The sequence below is a fragment of the Aplysia californica genome, unplaced genomic scaffold (assembly GCF_000002075.1).
Source record: "Aplysia californica isolate F4 #8 unplaced genomic scaffold, AplCal3.0 scaffold00107, whole genome shotgun sequence".
NCBI classification, from domain to species: Eukaryota; Metazoa; Mollusca; class Gastropoda; order Aplysiida; family Aplysiidae; genus Aplysia; species Aplysia californica.
The window spans coordinates 415270-427197 of NW_004797377.1; the positions used below are offsets into that span (position 1 = coordinate 415270).

The 11928-nt window shown below is 41.0% G+C and overlaps 1 protein-coding gene across 1 annotated transcript in view; it reads right to left on the reverse strand.

The window, feature by feature from the left end:
* Positions 1-121: 121 nt before the first annotated feature.
* The window catches only part of LOC101846125 (atypical chemokine receptor 3), a 48093-nt gene continuing 36286 nt past the window's right edge, over positions 122-11928 (reverse strand). Inside the window, exon 2 of the mRNA XM_005095571.3 lies at positions 122-8056. Within this exon, the coding sequence (XP_005095628.1) occupies positions 6595-7824 (1230 nt within the window). The 5' untranslated portion in view covers positions 7825-8056 and the 3' untranslated portion in view covers positions 122-6594. The remainder of the gene's footprint in view (positions 8057-11928) is intronic.

Below are 11928 nucleotides of genomic sequence, written 5' to 3' on the forward strand. Positions count from 1 at the left end.
TTGTGCGTAATTTGTTTCAGTCACCAACATCGTTTGAAAGTGAGAGGCACATTAAGTCGTTGTCTTGTCATACCCCCTTAATCCCCGCCAACTCAATCTCCACTCTCTCTTTCTCTCTCTCTCTCTCTCCAAACGTGAGCTAATCAATCAAATATTCTGTCCTGATCTAATCTCCATTCGGGACAGACAGGATATGCAACCACGTCAAACACACATACCTCGGGGAAATGCGTAGTATTGCTGTAATCAAGGTCTTGATCTCAAGACATACTGTGTCAGTATTTACACTACTTACAAAGAACCTGATGAATTATTTTTTATTATGCATTAGAATAAACATGTACACAAATCCCTGTCAGAGTACAACCAGTGTATAAGGCAAACATGTTGAACTACAAATCACTGTAACTTGGAAAATTCGATTTTGCTCACCTCTGTTTACCTTCACGCCACTAGATCTAAATCTAAAAGGGTATGGCAAAGCCTGCAAGGATCGAGCCTGACCAAGACCTAGAACAATCAATCGGAAAATACCTCTATATGACTTGCCATATTAAAAAAAACAAAAAACAAAACAAATGCTGCATGAGTATAGAAGAGGTAGGATTGACATAGGTGAATTATAAAGAGTATTAATTATGCAAAGGAATCATAAAAAAAACATGTGCACATGGTATTTTCAGAAAGGACAATCAAAAAACCTTTTACCTCTCCAGACCTGCTGTTTCCACATAATTTTGAAAAATGCCCTGTGAACAGCATGAGCAGGTGAATTTGTCTCAGAGAAATGCAGCTTTAAACATCTTGTTAAAAAAGTTTTTTTTAACAAATATATCTAAAAACCAGTCTGTCACTTTATCCTGGCAAACACCAGAGTAATTTCAAAGGCAAGTCAGTGACCACAATTTTCTGTAAAAGTATTAAGTTTGTACAATTCTCATACTCATACACTACTTAAACAGTGTCTTATTTCCAACTCTCTCATCTCTTTCCAAACATGTAAACATATTCAACTCTTAAAATATTACATTAGGGGACAAAAAAATTAGCAGAATGACAGCTATGAGGACAATTGATGGCAAAAGCAGAACCATTGTTTCTGTCAAGATTGTGCACTGACATTAGGATGCAAAGCTTAAAAAGTCAAAACATTTACAAGGATCACTCTATGCATGAATGGTGAAACATTCTCCAATAACAGTCTGCTTAAAAAAACCAAAAAGTACAAAATCACGCGAAAAAGCGAGTTTTTATACATTTCAGCACGGCCTGAAGTACCGGCAATGGTGCCATAAACTTCTGAATTAATCATAATATATAAATCCCTTCGCATCCATCACAGACAGCCATATTACTACATTGCTAGTCCCAGAAATGTATGCAATTTCATCTTTTCGGACTCCTCTTTCAACCTGGCTTATATTTAAAAAAACGTTTATTCTGTACATGTCACTAACTTAGCACTGACGTACAATGTGACACATACGTCGCACCTCATAACACAAGCAAATAAACAATAAGCGAAGACAGGAACACTAGAACAAACAAAAAAAAGACTCCTATCTGTCTTTCGTGCCTAGGCCTCAACCTAGCAATTTTTCCTGAGAAAACAACAGCTGTAACTCTTAACTTGACCGCCATATTTAATACGCCGAGAATTCGCCATGTACCTTCAGACTTTCACTTTTCTGTTATCCTAGTCATAGTAATAAACTCTGGAATACCTAAACAGACAGGACCACTGAACCAAGGGTAGGAAATGTATAAACATGCAAAATAAAGAAACTTTACAAGTTTCAGAACATTATAAGCAGATATGAACCAGATCTTTAGAGTACAATTAGATCTAGATTCAAATTCAAAGATGTCACTATTTACAACAGAAATACTGCTACTCGTCAGCTTCAATCAAATGGTTTTAGCTGTGAACACTGAACACACTTCAGCTGCCTTTTTACAAGACCACATTTACAAGAGACTAAGAAGACACATTCTTTTCTCTTTCAAGCACACATCTCTCAAACTTGCATGAAAATATTTACATCCAGCAAAACAAGAGCAATGCTTTAATAATAGCACAGCGTGTTCTCGGTAAAATACAAAATACAAACACCATAGGCACGGGAATGATTACTTGGAGTTGTGGCCAAAACAGCGTGGGGAGAGGGGGGTGGATTTGTGGTGTCCAAAATGTTTCACAGTGAAATCTTCAGACGAAGCTGAAGTCGTTTATCCTAAAAAGGATATTTCGTTTCTATGTTAAAGATATCTATTGTTATTTGAGCTGACATAACCTGTGGTACACTCTTGTTAACTCTCAGAAGATCAGTAATGTTTTCTAGTCACAGGAGGGCTAGTAAGAATTATGAAGTACTGTGCGAAAAGCTGACGGTTGATATCGGTCGCTTCACACACAATGAAAGAATATTTGAAAAATTTACATCAGCAATAATGTAATAATATTCTCAACATTGCTGCAGACAAATGTCCATTTATATTAGCTTGCTCTTTTCAGACAGATGCCTCAGACCAACAGCGATCAATATGTCATACTTTTGAAATCCTAGAACCCTACATGATCCTACTATAAAGATATAGATCCCCAGAGTAGCCTGTTATCATAATTCACTTCTTAGCTGACTATAATACTATTGAAGCCTAGCAGTTACACAAGCCAGTGAAGCAAGAGTGCTTGATTCCTATTGATTAAGACACATTGAGCTTTTTGCCTGTCTATTCAGATCAAATCTCCAAACCCTCTCATTTTGCAAGCTTATCTGTGAGCTCAGACTGCCACAATGGGAAACAAATTACACTATAATATATAGGATTCTTTAACCCCTTCACTTCCATAACTTCTTTATATTCCTACCAGAGAGCAATATACTGTCTCAGACAAGGTTGAGATTAGGTTAATTAAAAAAACAACCCACCCAGCTATTGCTTTATCTTGGTGTCTGTTTGCAAGCAAACCTTGCTCAGGTCATATTCAAGCTAAATGATAGGAAAGTGAAGGCAATTTTACCTGCCTTTTTTTCTCTCACTCTTTAAAAAAAAAGAATAATTATCTCTTGTAACATAAAAAAAAGAAGAAAAACACTGAAGTAATTGATAATGCTATTTGATGCAGCAGGTGGCACATTTCAGCTGATCATAAGAGCACTGCTCTACAGTGAGCATCTATGAATAGATCTAAACCTTCAAATTAAAAGCATCAGTAACAGCTCTGCTCTTACATCTGACTGAACAGAATGTGAGTTTCAGATGAAAGTTAATATCATCTGTGTCGGTGTAGGAATTAATTCTAAATTGCTAAGCAAAATCCCTCATAAAAGATTCTGTGCTCTGATGGGGGCTGAAAACTGATAGTAAGATAGAAAAGAAAAAAGTTCGGTGTCAGCTCATGTACTAATGGGAAGAAGTCTTTTATTTCAGTAACAGTTATACAGCACATGCAACAAAATTAAGTCATTGAAGTGCCGAATATTCTGAGACAAGAGATAAAAGAACTAAAATGTTGGGCATTAAAAAAACGTCAACTACAAAAGAGAAGAAAAAAAACAACTTGTAATCAGACGCTACACTAACTGAAACAAAATTTTATCCACCGATCACTTATTAATGCCATCTGTGGTACAAACATAACTGATATTATGCTTATGCCAATGTAAAATAAGCACCGTAAAACATCCCGTTAGTAAATTGGGCGCTTCAAGAAGTGCTTCAATCTGTTAAACAATTCTTTTGAGTTAGCCTGAGCTGCAAGAGGCTTGAGTGCAAGGGTGAAGCCACGTAGAGCACACCGTAAAAAAAACATTCTAGTGTCTTCCATTCAACTTTCATTGATAGGAGCACAAAACAAAAAAATAGGTGAAAAGCTTGAATCCTTAGAATGTCAACTTTTGCGGTATCAGCTTGAAGAGTGTAATATATCAGAGGCGCATTTCCTTTATCATTGTTGGTTTTTTGACTGTTCTTTTTTTGCTTTTAGTGGGGTTTTTTGTATCATTGTTACACAATCAGTAGCGACTGGCGATCCAGTTTACCTGAAAATAACCAGGGACGTGTCAAGTGAATAGATGACCTACTTTAGTTTAGTTTTAGTTAGAGTTTAACGGCACTTGCAACACAATGAGGTCATATAAGTGCCGAAGATTAGAGGAGTTACAATAGAGCAACAAACACAAAAAAGGAGGAGAGTTCAGGACGACAAAATGTTTGGTTAGATAGGAAAAAAGAGGCAAACCACGCCAGCAGAGCACCCGTTAACCATCCGCAGCCGAACGACATGTGTAGCAACAGGGACATTTCCCAAACGTTTGCTCTTAACCCACAGCCTGGATAGCACATACACCCTATGTACGACAGTTTAAATAAGTATGTCATTTGTTTCGTCACAACTGCTTGACTCAGTGTCTTACTTTGTCAGTTTTGTTGTTTATTGTTGTTGTTGTCACAAATGTTACACTGTTTGCTTCCCAGGAAGTTGAGATTATTTCAGAAAGCTATCAGGTCTGCTGAGGTAATAATATTGTAAAGCGCATAGAGCTTACTGTTGAGCCGGACTTCGTGCTATACATATAATGCCTACTTTTATTATTGTTTCAGTACATGCTAAACGCAGGTGGTGAAGTATTTTCATTATCAGCAACTGATGTCGTGCCTTAAGCATAAAAGAGGGAAGTCAGTACACATGACATTATAAAGCATTCATTCCCATTGCAGAAAACCCAAGAGCTACATTTGTACAGCAATAAAGCAGTCCACACAATAATGCTGCTTTGTTTCGTTTTGAATAAGTCACTTTGGCATCACTGGTACTGACACAAAAGCTAGCTACACAAGACTTTAGGCACATGGAGCTATAAGATCGTTTGAGCTGTTTCATGCCCGATAGAACAAGCTGCAAAGAAATCTTGGCTGCCAATTTAGAAAACAGAAAAGTAAAGAGAGGAAAAACAAAACAAAAACAAAGATAATGTTTAAAACGAAACGATCACTTTGCCACTGCAGGCATATATTATTACAAGCTGCCTAGGTTACCAGTACAGGCGATATATGGAAAACTTTATTTTCAGCTTATGGTCAAATCTGCTTATTTTTGTATCTTTCCAGGGAAACAGTGAGGAAAACAAAGTCACGAATTATTCGCATAAATGCTCTCCAGACAGAGACTAAAAAGTTGTCGTGTCATTATAGTATCATATGTAAGTTCATTACACTTGGAAGAAAGACAGTCTTTATGTAACATGTTTGAGCCATTGAAAGAAAAAAACAAACAGAAAGAAGAGAAACAACAATGTGCCATTTTTTCATCAGTCAAAACAATCATATGCCATTTGAAAATACATTCGACTACAAAATAGTACTGATACTTTTTCAGATTCGTGTAGGAATCTAAGTACAATGTACTCCTCACAAATTTCCACATGTGATCAATGGCAGCCCTTGTAATGAATAGTATACTGTACATTTTTTTAAAACCTCAAAACAGAATAAACTTCAATACTTCATAATACATACAGTAATACAAAACACTCAGTCTTAGACACATGTCTATTCATATAGATAAAAGCTCAATGAGCTGATACAATTTAGAAAAGCATACCCTCCTACACGCAAAGGCATCACTGTCCAGTTTCACATACAATTACCTTTGAAATGCTAGCAAATAAGCAGCTCATGAGCGTATGTATATTATATATAATATATTTCTAGGCACTCAGCTTTAAAGTTTATGCCTACTCTATACAGCCTCCAACGTCTGTTATTACTCTTACCCAAGATGGACATTGTAGCAGGCAGCGATATCCTAACCGTCGGATACAGGCCTTATGGTTCTGTGTCTTGGCAAACCACGAAAGCGGACCTTCTTTAACCGCACACCAGTTTATGAGCTCCTCACTACTCCGAAACAATGATCGTATTATCTGTGTGCTGGGTCTAGATTTTTAGGGGACACAGGCTGATTTGGTTTACTTTTACTGAGAAACTAAAGCAGATGCCGTGTGATAAGACACATACACCAGTCACAAAGACCTAGTTTTGGTAACTCTTCCGCTAAGGCAAAAGACCAGGGACTTTAGTAAATGTTTACTCCCGGCTTCAAACTGCTTGTCTCCCTGCATATTTTGTCCTCAGTTCTATACATCAGCTGCTTGTTCACAGCAGAATAATATCTTTGTACAATTTCAAAACATTTTCTGCTGGTATCGTGATTTCAATCTGAAGCTTTTTGTAGATCCACACAGAAAAAAAGAAATGTTTACGCAACGAAAGACTTTTCAGAAGAAACAATTTTTCACAGTCGAAACCAGTCTTGAGTTGAAACAACTCAGATAAAAAGTCCCTTTCATCTCCAGAGATGAGAGGATAACAATCTACCAGATCACTGTGACAAGCTGGTCAAAATTTCCATGTACATGTACTTCACATGGTTTGAAATACAGGCATGATTAATGCCCACGCCTTTTTTTTTTCTTCTCTCACAAAAACTTTTATTTCTGTGTGGTGTGAGGAAAGAAGCACATGAGAGAGAAAAAAAGAGCGTGGTACCTTAAAAATAAAAAAGGCGTCACAGAAAGTTCGGGGACATCACGACATCTCTATGCTGTCCGCTCGGGTGACTTTGACCAGCGGTGTTTGTGACGTGGCCGAACTGGAGGAGGATGTGGACACCGCCCGGTCAAACTGTCGCGAGGGGCTGTCTCCGAGCTCCGCCGCCGCCGCGGAATGAGAGGTGGCCGCTGAATGAGAGATGGCAGCTTCTGACTCGGGAACAGACACGGTGGACACAAGGCCAGACGCACCACCAGTGCCGCTCCACAATGAAGCTCTGTCTCCCCATGCGCCGTTAAAACTCCCCGCACATCCAGCGCCGCCACAGGTCGACCCAGCGATGGAATAAGCGTTGTCAAAAGAGGGCGCCATAGAATAATGTTTGTGGCAGTACGTGCAGTTAATGACTTCATCGAATACTTCGCTGAGGTCGGAGGCAAGTTTGGAGTAAAGCACGGGCCTGACGGCTTTGTCTGCCATCACGAGGCACATGAGGTAGTTCTTTATAGTGTACATTCTCTCCATTTCCTCCAGGTCGTCGTGCGTGATGTACATCTCGTAGATCGATACAATACGATACGGGAGCTGGCAGATGATGAACGCAACGATAATGGAATTGACCAGTCGAGAGCGCTCCTTCTCCCTTGGCGAATAACTGTCCGAGAAGTACCTCTTCCCGAGCAGGTAAGTCATAAGGTAAATAACAAACACCAAAAATAACGGGATGAAGGACGCGAAGGAATTAATGAGCCAGGTCTCCTGCACAATGTTCTCCAAGTCCACCACCATACAGTAGCCCTCGTTCGCCGAGTAAATGTTCGTGATCGGGATGGAAGAGAGGATGGCAAGCACAAAAACGGCCACACAGACGATCAGCAGGTGCATCGGTTGCGGCCGGCTGATGGTGTTACGGTTGGTCAGCAGGATCCCCCTCAGCATGGCGAGCACCACGATGAGAAAGGCGGCCACGAAGCCGAAGGCGTTCATGAGGTAGTGGCTGGTCTTGCACCAGCCCGTGGTGGTCACGTCCTTGGCCTCCACCATGTCGATGATGAGCGCCGGGACACTGATGACGAGGAACAGCGAGTCCGCGATGCTCAGTGCGCCGAACACAATGTAGAAGTCACTGCGCAGAACACGGTAGCGGACCAGAGCTCTCATCATCAGAGCGTTCCCAATCAGACCCACCACGGCGATGAGGCCCATCAGGATGCACGTGACCAGGATGTCCTGGGTCAAAGAGTTCATAAACCCGGGACTTTCCATTTTGCCTTTGCCTCGTCTGAATGATTTCCTTACGCAAAAATTGTGGTCAACTTATATATATTTCACTAATGCAAACCATCCGAGTCCCTTTTCCCTAAACTATCTGGTAGGAGTTGGTAGACTATATCCTCCTCAAAGTGTAAAATATCTCTGAGGGCTAATCTGGCACAAAGTTGTCTTTCTCTTTGCTCGTCTCCGGGCTCTCTGCATTCATCTTAATCTCGTACTGCACCTTGGAAAATAAAAAGAAATGGACAGATGTAAATTAAATATGAACATTAGCATTTTATCTATTCGCGTAATATTTTCTCAAAACAGGCCCGGGGAGAGATTAAGGGAGATAGGAGAGGTCATCACAGAGAGAAGACAGAAATTGTTTTCCGATTTCGTTGTGTAAAGAAAAAAAATAAAGGCGTTCATTTGCACTGGATACAAAGCAACAGGAATGCGGAGATACGACTTGAAGAGTATAAAATATAACGTTAATATATATTCGACCTACATTTAAAAAATAGGACTTGTAGTAGTTGTGGTGGGACAGAGATGGGGAGGAAGAAGACGACATGCTGCAACGCGTAATGAAGTACGGTCATTCTAGCTGAAATGTTTGGAGTCAACTAGACGAGCACTGGGAAGAACGCAGCAATTTAGAACCAGTACAACGCAAAACAGACAGAAACAACAGAGGAAACGGTACAGAGAGTTCCCTTGCACTTTTGAATTCCTATGAAAAACTTTTCTCTTCCCAGCCATCCCTCCCCCCCCCCCCCCCACACACCTTTTTCTTTCTTCTAACCACCCCCCCACCCCCTTGTTTTTTTCCTACTCACAAAATCAAGAAAAAACAAACAAACCAAGGGGAGGGGGGTGTCCAGAGAGAACAGAACCATCCTTTTTATTACAAACCCAAATTCTCAGAGGCGGCGCTGAGAAGACCAGCTCCAGCTCTGACATTACAATGTTTCAGTATTCAGAGTAGCGGGCAAGTTTCCAACACAATAAAGCAACACTACGATATGATACGTGCGAAATCTGATCCAACATGACGCTTGGTGGGAAGACAGTCAAAAGGATCTATCTACTGTACACAACTATAGGAGACAGAACGTTTTGGCACTAGGCCCGGAACCGGCACACAGCCTTGGGGAGACCTGGGGCTCACAACAACAAGCCAGACCACTTGAAACTCTCAGGAACCATTAAGCCTCTCAGTGTATCATAATTACTTCGCAGTCTTCAGAAAAGCAACAGGCGAATGGATAGTATTCATGAGTACACTCAAGCAAGAGATTCCCTTTCTACCTTTCTTTTTTTTTCCCTTCTAAATGTAGATCTAGGTATTTTACGCCACTATCGACACAGTTTAGAGAATGTAAAAGAAAAAGGTTGCTTCGACCCGAGCTGAAAATTTAGTTTTAGTAGAGGTTTTACGGCGCTCGCAACTGCATAAGGTCATATGAGCGCCAGAAGATTAGACGTGTTACAAGAGAGCAACAAACATAAAAAAGAAGAAGGTGAGGTAAAGACGACAGATGTTTGATAGGAAAGAAGAAGCAACCACACTAGAGCACCCACCAACCACCCATCCAGAGCTGAAAGCTTTCACAAAGGACAAATAAGATAATAGTGTGTCGGTTCCTTTGCTTGTTTATTTGTTTCAGCAAAGAGAAGCACCTCAACACGATACTGATTATTTAATGCTTGGGGGAAAAGGCAGACAGGAAGACGGAAAAACATAGGGAAAGTAAAGAAGAAGGAAGTACCAGTGGCGCCCTCCAACCACCCAACCCTTCCTTTGTATAAGGAGCATAATAAATGTACCCCGTACCCCTACTAATCTCCGTCACAAAAGAAAAATTCTGCTCACTTAAAGCAGAAAATGATAGCACAATTTGGGGTCGGAAGGGGGAAGGGTGGCAAGGATCTTGAACAAACGTACGGCGAATTATACTTCGCAGTCTTTGTCCAACAAGCCCGATAAAAGCAATATTTCTCCAAGAACATTACATGTATATGCATAGGTACATGTATGTATGTTGTCTGCATACTATATGGTTCTATTCAATTTAAAATTCTTCTCTCTCTCTCTCTCTCTCTCTCTCTCTCTCTCTCTCTCTCTCTCTCTCTCTTTCCGTCGCATCACGGTTACTTCGCACGCACTTTTCAACTCCCAGTGGAGCATAGGCCATCAACAACATTTCTCCAGTTCTCCAGCGAAGCCTGAAAAGTGCATCCTTTTTTTTAGGAATGTAATAAAGATGTACAATTTAAATCTTATGAATATCTACGCCTTTATACATTTCCTGTAAAACCACGGGGAAAAATTCCTACAAAGACAATAAAGTATTATCTATCCCTATTATTTTATCTCTCTCTCTCACACACACACACACACACACACACACACACACACACACACACAGGCACACACATATACACATACATGGCGCCCCGTTAACTCAATTGATATGCTGCTGAACTACACAGAGGATAGCTCTGGTTCGAATCTTACACTGCGCGTTGTAGAACTCGGCTCGTTTTGTGGAGATATCAAGATTCTCAACCCATTTGTCTCTTGCCCGTTTCCATAATTACTGTGTAGATTGAAAGTCCAGTATTATCCAAATTTTGTCTTTGGACATTACGACGCTGGTTTACCACCGCCTATTGCCGGTTTGTGCACAGCCTTCTCTGCTTGTCTTTGTCATTCCAATAACAGGGGTTGAGAGGAATACAATAAATCCCCACTCTGAAAGCGAACTCAGGCCTCCTGCATGCGATAGCCAAGCGCCTAACCGCTACACGGCAGACGCCGGTGTATAAAAACGTGAGTCACTTTCCTTCACGAGAATCAGAGACGTCCAGCTGAGCTGTGTGCAGGCGAATGCTCCCTGCAAAGGTGAACAGCGGAACGCATACGCTAAAAGCCCCTTTCACCTACGATAAAAGCAATATTATATTCAACATCAAAGGAAACTAAAAACATTGAAAACTCTTGTTCCCAGTTGTTGCACGGCAGATTAAAAGCGCTTTACACGGCAGAAATGCGACCATCACTGTCGGCTCACTGCAAACTCAAATTTCCTAATACACGAGTGGCAAATCTCGACTCCGAGCGCGTCCTCGTCCAATTTGCTTTGAACCGGCGTTAGTTTGTATTGGATAACAAATTACCGGTCGTCTACCTCTTGGCCAGCTGTGACACTCTAGACACGACAGCCCTTCAGCGTCGACGAGGATACCCAACCATAAGTACGAACGCACAAACACGCATACAAACACAGTCAGAAGGGGGCTCCGGGTAAAAGTTCACGACGTTGCCTTTTGGAGAGAGAGAGAGAGAGAGAGAGAGAGAGAGAGAGAGAGAGAGAGAGACGGCGTGCTGTACAAAGACCATGAGCTTCTCTCCAGACTGCCAGCGACGCCGCCACAAAACGGACGAGGAGAAATCCTGACACGCTCTATCAGTATCAGTTATGCTCGATTAGGACGTCTCATACGGTCTGACTTTATCACCTCTCCAATTGTCTCCTTGGGCGAGCCTCGGGAACACGAGTAGGGCTCTAACTGACGTCCCCTGAAGTGATGTGTACACTTGTCCAACTATTCGGGCCTGCACGACCGGACTAAGTCTGATATCAGAGTGCCCAATTTGTTTTGACACGATAACGATCATTTAGTATAGGAAAAAAAGCATGACAGAAAGAGAAAATTGGGGGAAAGAAAAGAAGTAGGACCTATCAGTGGCGCCATCCAACGTCAAAGTACCAAGACGTCCTCTTGAGAAGTCCATTTTTTTCTTTAACTATTTACGTAAATCGTTTCTTTACTTACCACATACAACAGCTTGACTACAGCCCTGACTTCTCCTTCACCACTATCATACGACAGTTTAAAAAAAATTTTAACGCGTTTAATCGAACACACTTCTCTCTGGAAAGAAATTGCAAACAAAGTCAGTGAAAACTTCCACAGATTTAGAGAAAACAAAAAAAAAACAATGAAAGCAAAACAAACAGCTAAGAAAATTTAGTTATGCAGAGTTATGTCCGGCAACCTCGTATGCGATGAGAATAACAAGTGACCAACCCAGATTTTAGGGGG